The sequence below is a fragment of the Hoplias malabaricus genome, chromosome 2 (assembly GCF_029633855.1).
Source record: "Hoplias malabaricus isolate fHopMal1 chromosome 2, fHopMal1.hap1, whole genome shotgun sequence".
Classification (NCBI taxonomy): Eukaryota; Metazoa; Chordata; class Actinopteri; order Characiformes; family Erythrinidae; genus Hoplias; species Hoplias malabaricus.
In genome coordinates, this window is record NC_089801.1 from 69,866,610 (window position 1) to 69,887,386 (window position 20,777).

At 42.7% G+C, this 20,777-nt stretch overlaps 1 protein-coding gene across 4 annotated transcripts in view; it reads right to left on the reverse strand.

Moving 5' to 3' along the window:
* Positions 1-20,777, reverse strand: part of dhrsx (dehydrogenase/reductase (SDR family) X-linked) — a 68,611-nt gene that overhangs the window by 2,472 nt on the left and 45,362 nt on the right. For all 4 annotated transcript variants that reach the window (XM_066661486.1, XM_066661484.1, XM_066661483.1 and 1 more), the window contains 4 exons: positions 19,309-19,410; positions 14,859-15,066; positions 10,593-10,800; positions 1-40 (listed from right to left, as the gene is read on the reverse strand). The exon at positions 1-40 is cut by the window's left edge and continues 2,472 nt beyond it. In XM_066661486.1, the coding sequence (XP_066517583.1) occupies positions 1-40; positions 10,593-10,800; positions 14,859-15,066; positions 19,309-19,410 (558 nt within the window). The remainder of the gene's footprint in view (positions 41-10,592; positions 10,801-14,858; positions 15,067-19,308; positions 19,411-20,777) is intronic.

Here is a 20,777-nt window from a genome sequence, read left to right on the forward strand (position 1 = left end):
CTGCGGCGTAAATAGCCGTGGAGGCTCCTTCGGCTGGCGTCTGTGGAGAAGAGAAATCACACCTGAGATAAGATCAGACACACAGTATCATCAATCATGGAACAGGGCTCTGTGATTGATAAGGGTCTTGCAATTACTCTCACAGTTGTGATAAAAAGGTGAGGACCCCGACTGATTAAATCCAGACACACAATAGAAACTTGTGACCAAAGAGGGAGAGAAGATTAGTGACCTAAGAAAGATTTTCATTTTGGGTCCAGTGAGGTCAGTGCTGGGCTAAGTCACCAGCAATACACAGTCGCAAACACAAAAAGTCACTGGACTAAGTACTGCACGGCCCCTCTTTTAGACACTAATCATAGGGCTGTCAAATCATTCAATGACTGTGATTAACCACAACAAACCTCACCCTAAAAAAAACTGACCTGCAAATATGACCCTAATTCAATACTATTTCCATCACAAGATCCCATTCATATTTCATTATTAAAGTCGAGTGGCTGAAGCCAATGACTCACATATAATCACAGATAGTGAATGGTTCCAGCTCCTCCTTGATTGTAGCCCTTTCACCCTTCATTCATTGTGCCTGATTTCAGCATGTGGCAGTTTGTTAGAGTGGCTATTGAGGGCTAGTGCGGTTATCCATTTTGTGGTTGCTTTTGTTAGTTTGCTGCTCATTGACTTATCCAGAGATCTGTTGAATGCCATCTGCCAAAGGTACTGCTTTAAAAGTCATGTAGAAGTTATATTTCTACAAGAGGACTAGGTAAAAAAGTCAAGAATAATGATAATAGTAAAATTATATAAGTTAATAATTTATGGTGTTAACGCATTATTAATACACTCATTTAGAGTGAGGACAGGAATAATCCTTGTCACGCCTAGACAAAATGAGTACTTCCTTCATTACTCTGTTTATGATATTTATTGCTGCTCCTACTTCATATTCCCTTGAAAGACATATTACACTGTGTTTATTTTACATATGCCTACTATTGCCCAAGAAATAAACCATACACCTAGCTCATGAAGTCAATGCCTGGAAAACAATATAATAGTTCATTCATTCATTCACCCTTCCTCTGTAATTGCTTAATACAGTTCTGTGTCGTAGTGGGTCCGGATCCTACCTGGAATCACTGGGAACAAGGCAGGAACACACCCTGGAATGAGAGCCGGTCCTTCACAGGGCATCACACACTCAATCAGTCACCCACACACATTTATGGCCACGTTTGAATAACCAATCCACCTGCTAACATGGTTTTTGGACCATGGGAAGAAACTGGAACACACAATCACCCCATCCTTAAGATTCCAAAAATATATATATAAGAGAAGATTTGTTTATTTAATATGTTTAACTCTTTGTATTTTTCAATGCCATTTAGTTTGGCCAGAAGGGGGAGCAGTGCAGTCATTTAAACTAAAACTCTTCCTACAAACAGCCTCTCCCCACCCCTCAGGATTTCATCTTTTCCTTTGCTCACTAGTAAAAGACCTCTTTGAGTAAGGGCATGCTTCTTGTAAACAGAGAAATAGAAAGTGGCACACTAAAGCTGATTCATCAACTGCACTTAGATCTCCACTTGTTTCCATGTCGTACAAAAGAACTATGCAGCAAATGAGTAGTTTGTACTATCCACAGCTATTTATTAGGGCTGCAACAACTAATTGATTAAATCGATTAAAATCGAGTGTTAAAGTAGTTTGCAACTAATTTAACAATCGATTAGTTGGGTCTAAGGTATTATACACATAGGTACAGTTGCTACACGTGATGAACTCTGGAAGAAGGGTTTGAAAAATGGCGGAGGCGGTCACAGCAGAGGATAATGTTAGCACAAGCAGAGAGAAAAATGTACGACCCAAGTCATCAAAAGTATGGTAACACTTTACATTAACGCTTTCAACAGTGCGTTAGAACAGTGTTAGGTGCAAAATGTGCACAGCTGATCTCGCATGGCACGGCAGCACAAGCATGAGCACCTGAAAAGGAAGCCTGTTGGAGCTATGTGTGAAAGAGATTAAGTATAGTAAGTTAATTCTACTTTTTCTTTCACTCAATGTTACTAGAGCCTGCTAGAGTAGTTAAACAACATTTGTTTTTCTTAGTACATTAATATTACACTCGCGTTTAGCGAACAAGCCTTAGCATCCCCCCCGAGTTTTCTCTTCCACCTTAAATATGTCAGGTCGACCAGCAGTTCCAAAACAAGCCGTAGTTTTAGTCGAGCTAACGTTAGCGACGTTAGTTTTTCTCTCACTCAATGTCACTAGAGCCTGCTAGAGTAGTTAAGCAAGATGTCTCATTTTTAGTAAATTTATATCACTCTTGTATTTAGCGAGTTTTCCGTTCCACCTTAAATGTGGCGGCAGTTACATTCAGAGTTTAAAAAAAGAAAATTCAAACATTTTTTAAATAATATATTTAAAGCCTTTTTCAAGGTCTTTTCTGACTGGCATTGTGTGTTAGTGTTTGAGTATCACAGCCAAGTGTATATTACATTACATACACTGTGTTAAATATTGATAAATATAAAATTAATGTAACGGTTGGGTTAATTCTTCATGTAAACGCTAATTTTTATTAAAGGTAGGTTGTGTGTTCCTTATACAATTACAACATTAGTTCTCTAAAATCTTAAATATCTTAACGATATCTGATCATGTGTTAGATGAATTTCCCTTTTATTCTCAGCACATGGCAGCATCACCCAATATCCATTTATGTCATTTCAATTTCCCTGCATTTTAAACCAGTAGTTATTAACTTAAAAAAGGTGTATGTTCATATCTACACTTTCTCTCTCACCTCAGATAAAAACAGCCCAGCATTGCTGACTATGTTTTGAAGAAGATCTACACACCACAGCAAGCAGCTGTTCTCACTGATGGTATCCTGAATATACTAGTAACAGACAGGAAACCAAATTTGGCTTGTCTTCCTTTTTATCTGATTAATAACAGATTAATCGAAAAAATAATCGACAGATTAATCAATTATCAAAATAATCCTTAGTTTCAGCCCTACTATTTATTACTTGGCTATTTACACAGTGACATCTGCCCTTTGATGAAGGTTGGCAAAAGAGGTCCAGGATTGTACGATGGGATATCAGTCATGGAATAAGGTTGACAGATGTTTAAATAGTTTGTTTTTTAAATATTCAATTCATAAATGCTATGATGAATTACATGAATATGCAGCAGTTTTGTAGCACATATATTTTTCCTTATATATACATACATCCTTTTATCTAATAATTCTCTAATAACCGGTGTATCACAAGTAATGCTATTTTTACTCCATAAAAGATGCACAGTTGGTGTACAACAAGGTTTTAAAATCACATCTTGTTCTGGTGAAGACATACGGCCCTACTTCCAGGAGACTTATGACAATTGTTATCACTAACGCACCACAGCAGCTGTATACTATGCAAACATATAATGTACAGTCACATGCAAAATTTTTTGTAGATGATAAAATTAAATTTTTGATGTAAAAGTAAAAAATTTGCCTGTATTTAAGTGCAGTATTTGGGGAAAAAAAAGAGATGCAAATAGGAAATGTGTCAATTTTGAACTCAGGAGTTTCAGGAGATGTCCAGGAGCCTCTCTGCTGTCCACTCCAGACTGGGTGAGATTGTTATTCAGGCAGTCTGCTGGTTTTTGACCTCAGACGGATCAATTACGGAAGCAGCCCACTCGTGTGGAACGCCGGCGGCCGGGCATGGGCTTCAGAAGACTGGACCTGGGGCTGGGCCACTAGGGCTCAGCAGCGTTTTCCCACTCCTCTCTTCCTCTTTCCCATCTGAAGGAATTTGGATTAAAGGCGGCGAGCCTTTACACACACTTGCGCTTGGCCGGGTGGAATCGATATTTCACACAAAAGAGAGAAAAGCCTCCTCAGAGGTGTCTGTCAGAACTGGGACTGAGCACAGGCTTCAGGCTTAGGATCGCAGCCAGATGCTAAAAACACACACCATCATGTGAGGAGTTCCCACAGATTCACATTGTTGCTGTTGGAGCAAAACTTTGTATCTGCATTTTTTTGGGGTGGATTTTTATATTTCTGCACCATTTGGACACATCAGCTTCTCTATTCTCTGTGTGAAAGATTCCCTGTCGATTGATAAACAGAAAAAGCTTGGAATTCAAGTTCTTTGCATTAACTTCCATTCAGATTTAATAAGGATTCAGCATTCCCTTTGAAAGTTACTGTTTTAGAGATGCAGGTCTTTTTGGACCATGATGATTTGCTGCTCAAATTCTGCATCCTTTTCCGCCCAAGGCCTAGCAATTTCTCAAAATTTAGCTGCAGAGTGAGTGCTATAAAGTTTGTGACACCTGTAGAAAACCTGTAAAAACGTCTTTGACATTTTGTACAATTTTGTTTTACACTCTACAAAAAAAAAAGTGGACAATTTTGATCTACTTTCTCGAAACCCCAAACCCCAGAACCCTAGAGCTGTGTGACAACGACACTACCTTTCTGCTCTGATTGTTTTATGTCGTAAAGGGCAACACACACTCACACATACGGACACTTTTTGAGTCACCAATCCACCTACCAACATGTGTTTTTAGACTGTGGGAGGAAACCGGAGCACCTGGAGGAAACCCACGCGGACACAGGGAGAACACACCACACTCCTCACAGACAGTCACCTGGAGGAAACCCACGCGGACACAGGGAGAACACACCACACTCCTCACAGACAGTCACCCGGAGGAAACCCACACAGACACAGGGAGAACACACCACACTCCTCACACACAGTCACCTGGAGGAAACCCACGCGGACACAGGGAGAACACACCACACTCCTCACAGACAGTCACCTGGAGGAAACCCACGCGGACACAGGGAGAACACACCACACTCCTCACAGACAGTCACCCGGAGGAAACCCACACAGACACAGGGAGAACACACCACACTCCTCACACACAGTCACCCGGAGGAAACCCACGCAGACACAGAGAGAACACACCACACTCCTCACAGACAGTCACCCGGAGGAAACCCACGCAGAAACAGAGAGAACACACCACACTCCTCACAGACAGTCACCCGGAGCGGGACTAGAACCTACAACCTCCAGGTCCCTGGAGCTGTGTGACTGCAACACTACCTGCTGCACCACCGTGCCGCCCTGTCGTAATATTTAAAAGTTATATTAACTTCACTCTAGATGGCTATAAAGTGCATTCAGAATCTACTACACTTTACTGACCAGGAAAAACAAAGTGGATTTCTGCTTCACCTGGTCCTTCCACAGCTGTGTGAACCCAGTAAGTGGAGTGTTTGACTGCAATCAATATGCGTCTGCAATGCAAAAGTACCCAGGATATATTGCTTGAGCCCTTATTTGTCTTTGCCAAGGTCGTTCTGGCTGAACAACACAAGAATTGTTGAAAGGAGGCAAATGCTCCTGTTTTTCCGCAGGGTGGACTTGAAGCACACATCCAAAGCCACAATATGACACATCTGCCACTGAAAATAAGGAGCAAATAACGGAATATTTGTTTTCTATAAGCTGCACCTCACATGAGATAAGAATTCAACTGCTTTGTAGTACTTGAACGAACCAGTCAAAGCTCCAGAGAGTGGGTCCCCCAAATTACAGAGGCCATGATAAAAATAGATATCACTAGGTGTCAGTGATGGACATGGATGGATGGATTTTGCTTGGATTTTGCCATGGATTCTGCTTCATGTAATGAAGATGATGCATGTCTCTATTTTCTTCCCTCTCCACCTCTGTCAGAAAAAAGAACACTCCAAAAACATAGTGAGTGTGTTCCACATTTTGTGCTCCCTGAGGCTGAGAGTGGTTGCCTACCGCTGTGTGTGTGTGTGTGTGTGTCAGGGGTGATTCTAGACTACTTGTTGTACTGGGATACTGTCATACTCTAGTGAAAAGCCTGTTTAACACTAGTGATTTAATGATTTAACACTAAAGTGGGCATTACTCTACCATGGATGAGAAAAGAATAACCTATTGACACTAAAGAATGTATTATTTTGTGTGTTTAGGTGCACTTTCTTGAACAAATAAAAATAGAAAATGTATAAATCTTTATAGCGTATAAATCTACCATTTGCCAAAAGTGCATCCACATTCTTATACATTGTGTATATATTTGTTCTCACTATTATTTTCTGTGGGCAGGGATTGTCAGACTGGTTTAGTGCTGTATTATGTATTTTCCATAGATTATATGGGTATTAGCAGCTATAATCAAAATACATCACTATGAGATATCAATATCTGACTGTTGCGCTGTAAGATCTGACTTACGTTTAAATATATTTACGAATGTCCATTTCTCTGTGCAAAAATAAATAAATAAATAAATATACTCCTCAGCTATCCCTTTTGGAAAGACACTGGGGCATTATGGGAAATGTAGTGTATTTAATTTGCGCTGTGTGCCCTGTAGTTCTGCTCATCAATCAAGGATAACGTACTTTTACTCTGTGATTTTAGTGGGGCAAAGCAACATTTTACATTTTGCATGTGCCCCAGTAAATTGGGTCTAATGACACCTCTGATGTGTGTGTTTATTCATGACTACATGTGTACTCTCACTGCTGTTTCACTTTTTTTTTTACCATGCCCCAACGACCTGGTGATAGCATGACGTTATTTAAATGCTAAATGGAGTCTATCAAAGGAGTACGATTTTCTTCCTTTTTTCATTGGACTAGACAATGGTACTTCATCACCTTTAGACTTCTTTAGACATGGTTCAGCCCTGGATCTCTCACACAAGCAAATAACTTTGTTCTGTTTCCAAAAATCCAGAAAAGAATTAAAAAAAAACTACATAATTCATTATGAGATGTTTCTCAATGTTCCTACGTTGTGTTTTTGCTTGACATCATCTTCCACTGCCAACGTTACGTTCCAGTACTCAAGCACACAGGAGGTGACTTCTCAAGAAGGTTCTTCTGGAGAACACAAGGTTCATTGTTTGTGTTCTTGGTATTGAAAAACAGCCATGGTCTCTCTGCATGGTGTCTAATTAAGGCTCTATGACGAGCACCAGCACAAACTCTCCCCATCACAATTGAATCCCTTCGTATTTGCAGCAGCTTTCAAAACATTTTCCTTACGCATGTCTTTAATTTCTTTGTCTACCAAGTCATGAAATGATTCAGGAAGCATCCATTATTCATGACCACGCTGCTGTTTAAGTCCTGTACCACACATACCTTCCAGTGCATTATGATTTACGGATTAGAAGATACAGAATTTACGAGCGTCTGGAACGTATGGCAATGAATAGTCTTTGGGAGCAAACATGACAGTTACAGGAAAAACTTAATGCTATCAAGCCATTTCACATACGTAGTCACTTCTGTTGATGTACAGAGCTCTGTAAAAGTCAAGGGCTACCCTTCATTTACTTGATATCCCCACAAAACACAACCGCCATCAGGTACAAACCTACAACTGAGTTTCACCATTAAATACAATATTAAAATCTTCCATTTTCAGTTCTATCTGTTTTTAATTCTTTCATTACATCTTCCTTGCCATTCACAAATTCAAAAAGTTCAGTCTTAGAAGTTGATTACATTGTTTTTAGCTTCTATGGACAACGTAAATCATCCCAAACTAATCCCTGCATCTCTGCAGTACTGTAGCAACTTCTTAAAATGGGCAAAATAAAAAGCTTTTCTTTACTCTAAAGTACATTAAAAGAGAGTTCCGGCCAAAGACTAGTGTTTAATATTTTATTTTTGAAGTTATGTAATATTCGGTTGCAAAGCATTGCATCACCCAGTCTCCGTGGGTTGACAGAGTTCGCAATTTTGTGTGTTCTCTCAGTACAATATCCTGCATCCTTTACACAAACACATCACACAATCACGAGGATATCACCCACATGGTGACAGAGATCTGGTGTGTTACTTCAGCTTCCCAAAAGCACTGTCCCGATTTCCTTCTGATAAATATCTCACTTTTAAAACAATATTGAAAAAGTTTTATAATGATTATTGTACATTAAATGTAAATTAACATCCAGAGATTTTTTTCTGAGTTGCGATTGTGATGTCACAGCACAAGGGTATTTATTTATTTTTATTTATTTTCTGATTGGTCTAACTCATCTACAGGCTGCTCTTCACATATAAGCTAATATATCAACAGCAGCTCTTCAGGTTTTTAAAATTACACCCTTTTAAATGGCAAGGAATACACTTTCAACCCTGCAGGAAGCCCTAGCTTCAAGTCACATCACCAGAAGAAGGCTTTCACAGCCTTAAAACCGAGAAGTCTCACTGTACAGACTCATATGACACCACTCTAGGTCTGGAGTAGATGTTTTATATAATAACATTTACAATTACAATAATTACAATACAATTTTTGATATTTCCCCCACATTGATTGTAAAGCGTCCTTGGGTTTTTAAAAGGCGTTATATAAGTGTAAATTATTATTATTATTATTATTATTATTATTAATTCATTTATTTTTTAATAAATCTAGTAATGTGTAATTTAATAATTTTGATAGGAATGCCACTTTAACAAAATATATTCTTTAAGTGTAATTCAATTTAGAACAATGCAAAGGGCATTTGGTGCAACAAATCGTCACCGTCCAAAAAAAAACATGTATCTTTACAGGAGAAGGAAATTACTTCTTAGCTTTCAGCGGAAGTCAATGTAAAGATTTCATTTTTTGGAGCATTTCTACTGGTCCATTCATCATGGAATTTTCCCACAATGCAAAGGACAGCTGCTGTCCTACACTTCCATCAGAGTATGATGTCCAAATGCAACAGTGTTCAAACACATGAAGCTTTAGCTGTGTAAACAGAATCAGATCAAGTGTCTAATCAAGGCAAAAAAAAAAAAAAGCTCTGACCTGGCTCTAACATATAAGCCTGTGAAAATAACCATGGCGATGAAGATAAAAAAAATTCAATATCTACACTCATCTTGACAAGAGCGTGAGTTTGACAGGAATTTAATTCAGACAGGGCAGATAAGTGTGATCTTTTGTGGGATGAAGGGCACTAGAGAGGTCAGCAGTTTGCTGGCCGTCCTGGAAGATTCTTTCATGTGGACAAAGCCACCTCCGCGTTTGCTCATTTTACAGTGGGCTTTTGTGATGGGCGCTTTGTCAGAACTACAAATCCTGAACCAATGAGCGGCTCTCTACTTTGAATCAAAAACATCAACAACAACCGTGCTAACGATGCACGTCAAAAGTTTAGATACACGCACTGCATGCTCAAAAAATGCAGACAACGGCACCTTCAACATATCCCCTAAAATAAAAGATAGAAATAGGGGATTAGTCCTTTTTTTTCTGTAACAGCTTCTACTAATCTGGAAAGGCTTTGTTCTAGACATTGGAACGGTGTTAACATAGCTGTGAGGATTTGATGGCATCAGTCATTGAAGCTCAGGGTCTAATGTTGGATCAGTTATTAGTTATGGATGACTTTAACTCATCCCCAAGTTATTGGATGGTGCTCAAGCACCCTATAAATCACAGTTCCACCGCTCCACAGCCTTTACAATAAACATAGTGCAGTTTCTCCAGTGCTGAGCCCAGATTAGGAACAACAGAGGCTCTGTTCTCCCTGTTACAGCTTTGATCATTGGAGCTTCACAATGATATTGAAGCTGTAATTATACGGTAAAAATACTACCCACGAAATTCACTAATTAGAAGGATGTCCACAAATATTTGGACTCTGTTGGTGGTAAGTTTTGGAGTCCACACTTTCAACACAATCTCTCAGCTTGTTCCAATGAGCCAAGAGTGAGAAATCATGACACAAATTGTAAGAGGAGCTGTTCCACTGTGTGTAGACGCCAACGGGGACTTGGTAGGATTGAACCCCGTCCCGAAATCAATGTGTGTGTCTTCTGCGAACTTTGAACTATTCATAATCTAGACCTCTGGGAACGACCAAAACTGTGCTGGGCTTCTCTTTTCATTTTGGTTCAGCTGTGGGTTTTTCCTTTTGTTTTTTTTTTCACTCTGATCTGGGATCCTGGAGGAGTCGGGATGCATCAGAAAGGTTGAAAGAGTCAACCATGATTACCAGAAAATACACACACACACACACACACACACACACGCTTTTGATGTGCACAGATAAAATAAATCCAATTATCGTTCACCCTGACATACATCATGGCTCAGGAACTGGAAGATTTGGAGATGAATTCCGAGGGCCCAGCTGGTCCTGCTGACAGCCACGAGGAAAACAAAGCAGCCAGTAAAAGAGAAACGAAATGAGACTGAACACGACGGTCTGATATCAAGCTGCATGAAGACATATTATCATTTTACTCCTCTGTTTGAGCAGGAGCACTAAAACTATGTACACATGTAATCACCACAAGCACAGCTGTTGAAAACCCCTGGCAAAACCTTGTTTTTACACCATACTTCCCCTACTTTAGTCATAGCCTCCTCTACCCACTGGCTGGGAGAATGAATACTAGAACCTGTATTGATACTAGAATACTAGAACCTGAACTGAACTAGTGCTCTAAGCTGGAGACAGAGACAGAGAGACAGTTTCTGAGTTAGCGTTCTCACCCTGAAGAGCAGTCTGGCCACAGGTTTCTTGGCCAGTTTGGCCGGGCTGCTCAGGTTCTCGTACAGGGCCGTGTCCACCATGCCTGGGTCCACCGCGTTAGCCGTTACTGGATCCGCCCTCGCCCACAGACGCTCCTGCAGGTGGTAGGTGAACAACACCAGCGCCAGCTTACTCTGAGAATACGCCCCATGAGCACAGTAACATGACCTTGGAGAGAGAGAGAGAGAGAGAGAGAGAGAGAGATAGCATAAGAGCACTGCTTCAGAGTACTCAACACCTTGAAACAGCAGCTCATAACTCTAAGGTAGTGGTCTTCAAATCTGGGCCTTGGATCCATGTTCCAGGCCGGGATAGTGTCATAACAGCCGGCCATTTTATAACCCTGGCCTGGAACCTGGATCCAAGGTCAGGATTTGAAGACCTCTGGCCTAAGGTCACCAGGCCCAATTCCATGCATGAGCTACCGGGGCCATAAACGCTTCATCACTGGGCTGTGGATCTGTGTTCTGTGGAGTGATGGAGTAAAATCCAATACTGTAGGTGATGACTTGGAATGATGTTTGTGATCCAGAACTAATCATCCATTATCAATACCTAACCTCACTGATGTTCTCATGGCTGAAGTCCATCAAATCACTGCAAAGCCTACAGCACCTACCTATTGTTATTTGGCAACATAGTATAAAACCTACAGATTATTTGCTCTCTCCCCCTCTATCGATGACTCTCAAAGGACACAGCGCTAAACAAATTCACCTACACACTCTGTTAGAGCACCCCTGCTACCTCTCTCTCTTTAACACACACACACATACACACACACACACACAGAATACAGAGCATGACAGCAGGGGCTTGCTGTGAAGAATGGAAAATCTCAGTGCAGAAATGGCCTGAGGAAAAACATGCAGGAGAGCAGAGATGACACAGTTCTGAAGTGCTAAGTCACTATCGACGCTAGAAGTGTGAATGTGTCTCTGCCGAGCTATCGCTAAGACTTTAAACTAGTGCTTAATGCATTAGTAATGAGTTGCGATAAAGGATTAACGTCAACACTTTTTTTTCCCCTCAACTTTTTGCTTCTTTGAACCATCTGCAGCTCCAAAGCAAAGCTGCTCGCTCACTGCTGCTATGAGTGTGTGGCTATTGCCCTCTCCTTTAAGCACAGCTTCACTTAAAGCTCCCCTCCAGTGTATTCAGGTTTTCCATTTTTACTTTGAGAACATGTCCATGTGGTGTCATTTTTATGCTAGAAGATGCTTCATGAGGGTGACTGTCTGTGAGGACTGTGGTGTGTTCTCTCTGTGTCTGCGTGGGTTTCCTCCGGGTGACTGTCTGTGAGGAGTGTGGTGTGTCCTCCCTGTGTCTGCGTGGGTTTCCTCCGGGTGACTGTCTGTGAGGAGTGTGGAGTGCTCTCCCTGTGTCTGCGTGGGTTTCCTCCGGGTGACTGTCTGTGAGGAGTGTGGTCTGTTCTCACTGTGTCTGCGTGGGTTTCCTCCGGGTGACTGTCTGTGAGGAGTGTGGAGTGTTCTCCCTGTGTCTGCGTGGGTTTCCTCCGGGTGACTGTCTGTGAGGAGTGTGGTCTGTTCTCACTGTGTCTGCGTGGGTTTCCTCCAGGTGACTGTCTGTGAGGAGTGTGGAGTGTTCTCCCTGTGTCTGCGTGGGTTTCCTCCGGGTGACTGTCTGTGAGGAGTGTGGAGTGTTCTCCCTGTGTCTGCGTGGGTTTCCTCCGGGTGACTGTCTGTGAGGAGTGTGGAGTGTTCTCCCTGTGTCTGCGTGGGTTTCCTCCGGGTGACTGTCTGTGAGGAGTGTAGTGTGTTCTCTCTGTGTCTGCGTGGGTTTCCTCCGGGTGACTGTCTGTGAGGAGTGTTGTCTGTTCTCACTGTGTCAGCATGGGTTTCCTCCGGATGACTGTCTGTGAGGAGTGTAGTGTGTTCTCTCTGTGTCTGCGTGGGTTTCCTCCGGGTGACTGTCTGTGAGGAGTGTGGTGTGTCCTCCCTGTGTCTGCGTGGGTTTCCTCCGGGTGACTGTCTGTGAGGAGTGTGGAGTGTTCTCCCTGTGTCTGCGTGGGCTTCCTCCGGGTGCTCCGGTTTCCTACCACGGTCCAAAAACACAGGTAGGTGGATTGGCGACTCAAAAGTGTCCGTAGGTGTAAGTTAATGTGAGAGAGTGTGTGTCACCCTTTGAAGGATTGCCGCCCCCTCCAGGGTGTGTTCCCGCCTGGCGCCCAATGATTCCAGGTAGGCTCTGGACACACCACGACCCTGAACTGGATAAGCAGTTACAGACAAAGAATGAAATAATGAATGAATAAACAAACACGCAATAAACACAATGGGCATTACTGAAGTCAGAAAAATGATTAAGGTAATGTCCATATATTGTACGATATGTCAGTAATGTCTCAAATGGTTGGAATCAGACAGCCTGGGTATCTGACATCATAAATCTAAGGAACTAATTGCATCAACTTATCTGACTTTCAGGCTGCAGGAAAGCAGTGGGAGGGGTGGGGTAAAGATTCCTCACCTATTGTATGAATGCAAAAATGTCAAGTTACATCTTAGACACTTTCAAGCCAGTAGGGCATATATGTTATGGGAATACCTCCCAAATTTCACATTTTCAACAGCGATCATTTTTTAAAGCTTTAATCAATGACCGGAGCAGGACATTATATACTAAAACGTGAAAAAGTCACATGAAAGGCAGTGATTAAAAATCAATGAGCAGCTGTCTAACAAAAGCAAAGCCACAGGTTAAATCTACTGTCTCAAATCTTACAATATGAAATATGTTGAAGTCATCAAATAAAAATAATGCTGAAAAATCACCCAAGAGTCCAAGAGAGCACTAGCCTCGATCTATTTTGGATGGGACAGCCATCCATCTCCTCTCATCACATGCATAACGTGAACCAAAGCAGCATCTACTAGCTTTTCTAACAGATCTAGGCTGTTACCGTTCTCCTCCAAGGGTTTTGAGATGCCCACTGGTGTAGGTTGGTGGCACTGAACTGGAGAGGACAATTAAGCAAAGGAGACAAGCACACGATGATGATTTTCACTGCCTGACACGTGCTGATGCTGCAAACAGGGAGTGGAGGGGAGTAGTGATGACAGTTTGGTACCACGTCTACACCTTGAATCAAGGGTGTTTGGTCAAGCTGCACCTCTGAAAGACATTCAGAGCAGGGGTCAGGTCTGCGGCTGCAAAATGACAGCTTTTATTGCACCAACGTCACCATTTCTCTTCCAGTTTTATAAGCTGACCATCATAAATCTGTGTCTTTAGCGGCCCTGACCCATCCGTCTCTCTCTCTCTCTCTCTGTCTGTCTGTCTGTCTGTCTCTGTCTCACTCACACAGCCAATACAGAGATGTGCGCTGATAAGAGGGAAATATTTCCTTTTGTGTCATCTCCAGCAAGTCATTACAAAGTGCCTTTTAATATGTGCAGGGTGTCAAAGCATGCACCAGTGGAAGTAATAAAAGCAAAAGCCTTCATCTGAGATATGAATAACCAATGGAAATGAGTTTTTGAGTACATTTAACTTCAGAATGCCGTAAATGGGCCGTTCATTATGCGTAATTTTACATTTTGTCACTGACAAAGGAAAAGCCTTCTCCGTTTTTGTCCTTTTTAAAATGTTATTTATTTTATTATTTATTTTCCTCATCATCATCATTATCATTTTGTTCTCTTAATCCGTCTCAGGGACGCTGTAATTTATTTCCACTTTTTAAAAAAAAGGTTTGATCCACAGAACCAGCAGAAAAACAAGAATTTCTCATCCTTCAATATCCACGGCTGAAGTGCTCTAGAGCAAAGCACCTTCTGCACCAACTGCTCCCATGGGGCCGAGGTGGCTGCCCAGTGCTCTAGGTGTGTGTGGGTTCTCCACCCATTCACAAATGTGTGTGTGGGTGTGTACAATAAGAACATATAGCATTGAGGGGACCAACCTTGTTTACGTATTTACATGTGGAGACTAATAGCTGGTCCCCACAATGTAAATCATCATGGTGTAAGGTGAAGACATCTTTCTGAGCTTCTTTGCAATGATAATAAAAGCATATTTCATATTTACATTGCTCTGTAGCTCCTGAAGGACCTGATTTATGCTCTGCAGAGGGGGTCCCCCACACGGGTGCATCCATGTTTAAAACACAGTTGTGTCTCTGCTGCGTTGAAGCCACTGGGTGTCAATATAATGGATCTTTCACAATCATGTGGATAAAGGACTAGAATTAAAGCTTCCCTCACCCGCCCTGCAGGTCGCTGAGGTCAAGGCGTCCTCCGTAGTGCGTGGCCGAAGAGACGTTGATGATTCGAGAGCACTGACCACTCTGTCCAGACTTCCTCAGAGTGTCCAGGAGCAGATTGGTCAAGAGGAAGTGGCCCAGGTAGTTCAATCCAAAGTGTAGTTCGAATCCGTCTTCCGTTTTCCTCTCAGGGACAAGCATAACACCCGCTGGAGGGAGGAAGCAGAACAGCTGTTATTGTAAGAAAGATGGAGGAGGAGGAGGATGGCGAGGGGGGGGGGGGTCTCACCAGAGGCACGAGAGTCAATTGCATTATGGGCAGACTTTCTATTAAAGCCTTTCTGCCCTTTGTTCTTTTTTCACAGAGCATTTTTACCCGGCCAATTTGAGTCTCAATTGCTGGGGAGTCGCTGGAGGATTGGTCAAATTGAAAGCAGTAATAGCCACAGAGGCAGTGAAGCTGTTAAGGCGCTGGTCTGAGGCGTGCAATTTGAGCCCAAGTGATGTGGCAGGCTAAACTGCTGAGGAATTCTGACTCAGTCTGGCCTCTACGTGGGGGGGGGGGGTGTAAGGAGGCTCTCCACTGAGGTAGAGAGGGCTTCAGTGGCTTTGGAAAATGTTTGTCAGGGAAATCAGACTACGCTAAAGAAGGCGTCCTAAGAAATAAGAGGGCAGGGGGTCGGATATCTCCGGAAGATTCTTTCGGACCGCCATTGACCTGTTTAGCACTTCCACAAGGACACTCAACCCTTGTTAAATTACTCCAGCTAAAGGCTGAAGTGGATTTGTGTGAAGGAAACTCCAAAGTTCAAACACCACAACCTCTGTCAAGGGCCTTTCTTGAAAAATGCATAATTCATAGCTTCACCTGAGAATGAGGAGTGATGGAAATGGTGAGATAAGGCAGCACGAGGAGGAGGATGATTCATATTGTCGTTAAATGCCTGGGTAATTTGTGGACGCCTGCTGGTCCAGTGTTTCTCTTGAAGAGAAGGATATTAAAATGCAGCCTGTCCCTCTTTTGCTGCAGTAACTAGATCTGATTTATTCAGGGCTGTGTGAACATGCCAAATCAGATTTGAGTCCCTTTCATATGTGGTCTCACATCAGATACGTATCCAATTTGAATGTGAACGGCCAGATCGGATTGGTTCTTTTTGCCTGTACTCAATGCTGTGGCCTCAATCTCTGTGGCAAAACAACAGTGGAGGAGAGGCTCAAGCTGCATCCCAAATAGCGACATACTCCCTACGTAGTTCACTTCACAAATTATACCAATTATGTGTGGAGATTACAGCTGATAATAAATGCTTTTAACCACAACATACAATGAGCACACACTGGCCACAAAGCTATCTATTTTCCCAGGCTCAGGTGATGATGATGCATGGTTAGTTCAGGGTCACAGGGTCAACTCATACCAAAGGCACTGAATAGAGCTCCTTTGCCCCAGAGAATGTTCCACTGTTCCACAGCCCAATCATGGGGGGCTTTCCCTCCCTTTAGAAAACACTTGGCACTAGTCATGGTGATGTTAAGCTCGTGTTAAGCTTTTCCATTTCATAATTTTAATCATAATTACATACGAACTCATTTTCAAGTCGTCTTTTGCAAGGGCCCTTCACTATCAATAATAAACAATACACGGTGCAGCTCTCTGCTGGGATCACTGCATATGATCCTGACCTATTTTTCTTTTTTATTTTTTTTTTTTTTTTTTTTTTTGTCCCCTGACGCACAAGCTATTTGGGCAACATCACCTTTTTCGCAAGGTTCCTTTCCGAAGCGCAAATCTGGGATAATTTTAGAAGGCGTGGGGTATTTGACTATGGCCTGGGAATAATCTGTGCTAAACCCTAGCCAAAAGATCAAGCTCCCCTATTGTCTGCGGACTGCCTTATTCCCCACGCAAGACTAAGCCTCCGCCAAAACACATGTTTCATCATAATTGTGCTCTTAACAGAATTACAGCTCGGACCCCCGGGAGCCGCCGGTAATCAGGATTACAAAAACGTTTAGACCGACAACGTACTTAAAAACAAAATTAAAAAGATGTGCGTTTTTTAATTATAAGAATAAAAGGAGAACGAGGCAGTGTAGCTACAGAACGTACAAAGAGATATAAAGAGATTGATAAATAAATAAATTAATTAAATAATCAAACAAAAACCAAAACACATCATTAGCAAACAGCACAACCCTCCAGAGAGAAACGGTAATAAACTGTTGCTGGTGTCAACCAATTTGTTGATACCTGCTTACCTAATGGTTCTTTTGAAATGGGGGTTGCCCCCACTTTGTGCAGCAAGGTGTTGGAACAGTGCTGTTAGGGTATGATGGCATCCAACCCATATGAGGTCAGGCACTGATGTTGGGTGATTAGTTCTGGATTACAAACACCACCTCAACTCAACCTAAAGGTCCTGCAGAAACCTCATTCCACTCCAACAAACCCCAACGCTGGCAGAGTTTACACCCCTCTAGATTGTGTTTGGCAATGTGCCCGGACTTGAAACTGACGTGTGGCTGCTCCAGAGCTTCCCATCTCATTGGTAATGCTTCTCTATGGTGCCTGCAATATTAACATAATATAAAATAAGCCTTTAGTGTAGATGTTCATCAATGTGGGACATTGCACTCCAGGTGTTCACATCCATACATCAAATCTACACTGACCTGGTTATGAACTGCCACTAACATGCACTTTCCTCATGGGAAATAAGCATTACAGTCCACAGCTGGACATTTAGACCACTGCTGTTCCTCTGAAAGTACATCTACGTGGTTTGTACCTTGACAAACACACACTCTACCTGGGCTGTATCCCTTTTTTTTCCCTTAGAAAGTGTACTGGTGAGGTTGGTGGCATACCCATAGTGCCCCTGTGCCACTTTTCCAGAGGCGCCGAGGGGGTCAAGCAGTGACCTTTCCGCATCATTAGGCCCTCAATGGGGCGGCACAAATGCCTTCGTCCTTCAGCTGTTATCAGCAGGAAAGGATGCGCACTGTGGAGAACAAATGGATGAGCTAGAAAGAGACAGAGAGGGTGGGGGTGGGGGGTGGCGAGTGAGCAAGCAAGCGAGAGAGAGAGAGAGAGAGAGAGAGAGAGAGGGAGGTGGAGGGCGTGAATTATTAATTCTCCCCAGTTTGAGACAGAACGGAGTGTGACTGTTCCTGTCGTTTGGAGACGCTCCCTGGGGAGAGGGCTGCTAAATAAGAGCTGTCCAGTTAAAAACAAACGACCCCTAAGGCCCTGAGGACACGCACCAGACGCTTCCAAACAAAAAAGGAAATTAATTTTTTAAAAAAAGGAGCAGAGTGAGGAGAGCTGCCTTAGTGCAGCGAGGGCCAGCGGACAGTCTTTAACGGCTAATTCGGAAAGCATAGTCGGTGGGGGGGAGATAAGTGAGGTCTCCAGATGTTCATAAAGTGGTCCAAAAGCAGGACAGTGTTGTTTTCTGAAGACACCGTAAAGAAAAAGGAATGAGGCAAGGCCTTGCTGCAGGGCAGAGTTTATAAGGTCATCATGCTCAGTGCCAATCGATGGCTAGAGACGTATTAAGCCCTTCACACTGGGGTTTGCGAGGGAAAATACAGCTGTGTTCTCTGGAGTTATGGACTTTTATCCACTATCAATGGGAAGAGTTGTGGTGGTGGTAAGTGGTGTTTTTTTTCCAGATCACGTCATCCAACATGAGTCCATTCCCTTGCTTTTCATACAGCCAACAAATCCTCACAGCAATGTTTGAACATCTAGTGTAAAGCCTCCCCGCCAATTACCCATAACTTGTGTCCACATTCACTGTCTACTGACCATACAGGAGCACTGTGTAGTCCTACAGTTACAAACTGCAGTCCATCTGTTGCTTGGCGTTCTTTGACAGCCCCCTTTCACCCAGTTCTTGAAATGCTCAGGAACCCATAAGCAGGTATGATCTCGGGAGTGGATCATTCTCAGTGCTGCAGTGTTACTGTGTGTTGTGCTGGTACGAGTGGATCAGACACAGCAGGAGCTGCTGGAGCTTTAAAAACCCTCAATGTCACTGCTGGACTGAGAATAGTCGACCAACCAGAAATATCCAGCCAACACTAGAAGGAAGGACTAGAGGACGACCAACACACACTGTGCAGCAGCTGATGAGCTGCTGTCTCTGACTTTACAGGTCGACCAACGGGGTAGGAATGTCTAACCGAGTGGACACAGGGTTTAAAAACTCTAGCAGCACTGCTGTGTCTGATCCACTTGCATGAGCAAACTGAGCATTAGGTGAAAGGGGGCTGAAATGTATGCAGATCAACCAGAGGAAGTGCTCCGTTATTGTCAGTGGAGCTGATAAACAGGGGAGAAACGATGAGCATGGAAACAAGCCGGTGGTTTTAAAGTAAGGTATTTCTCATTATTCAGTGTGACACCAGTGATGGTGATTAAAAGACACGTTAAAGTGACCTACCGTTATTGATGAGAACATGCAGCGGCAGGCCCTTGGCTTTAAACCTCTGGACGAACTGTCTCACGGACTTCAAGGAGGCCAAGTCCAGGTACATGAACTCCGCTGCAAACAACACAAGAGCGTGACATCACTACTAATGCAGCTACATGCAAACATCCATCACCTGAATCAATACAGCGCCATTTATTATACAGGCACCAGAGAGGACTCCAGAAGAATGCCTTATGGCCATGGCCTGAAGCACCCACAAGGACAGGTGTTTGACCACCGCCAAAGGCCACAGCATGTGACATAAATCAGCTGACGTAGTGAATTTGGCCCCCATTTAAACTGTGAGGTCATAATTCCCATTAATTGTATTGTAGCATATTGAACGAGAAGTAACTATAAACAAATGTACTTATATAAACAAAAAGGCGGTATTTTATTGTCATTTAGCAAAGCTGACGAGTAGTGACCAAACCATTACATACATCTATCTGCATGCTTTTATCCTGACATCATTTTTTTGGGAAGGAAACAAAAAAAAAAAAAATGAGGGAAATATACCAAAGACAGTGGTTGGAGCACCATCACCAGCAGCTCCTCCACCCAATGCTGGGGAAGCTTTATACATTCAGGCTGACACCTAGAAATGGGTAAATTGACCTTCCACTGCTGCAGTGTCCCAGTTTGTTTCAGTATTTTTATTTTTTTAATGGAGTTTATTCAAGGTGAACACCTATACGTACAAGGGCTACACTTAGTTTCAACCCCTCATTTTTAGAACTCTCTTCAAACATTTGGACATACAGTGTGCATCAGTTACACTACATTGACCTCCATCACTCAAGTTTACACTCAAGACTCAACTGCGAAGGGCTGGGATTTTGCACACCATTTGAAAGCCATCACACGACGTCCATGTCCTTGTTTTTTTTAATGGAGCGGCTGATACTTCTCTGGGTCAACGGTGCATCAAAGTCCACATCCAATTAACTCATATATCAAAGCTGAATTACCTGAAAATAACGGTCACTGCAGAAGCTTGTGAGTTGAATAGATCAGATCTTAAAGGAGAGAAACAGCCAATCAGAGCTGCTTTTAAAAAAACATCTGTGCTCAGTGGATTTGAGAGGGTCATTATACATTTTTACATCCACAGCATATACTTTTGATCTGATAGAAACGAACACTTCCTATACTGGTCATTTTGAAACATTGCTAAATTCCTGTTGTCTTATAAGCTTCATTCCAATTTTGCACTCAATACTAATTGTAGCTAGTCTTTGATTATGGCGGGAAAACTGTTCCACCTGAGGATGCACTACATGAACTTTGGACAGGAAGAAGCTGAAGTACGCAGACTGACGTGGCTGAGGTGAGAGAACGTGGGTGGCAGTCACATGAGACGGGTGGAGATCGGTGATAGGGGATTCACAGCCAAGTCTGACACATCCCTGCTTGTGCGTTTTGGCTAGCTTAACGCT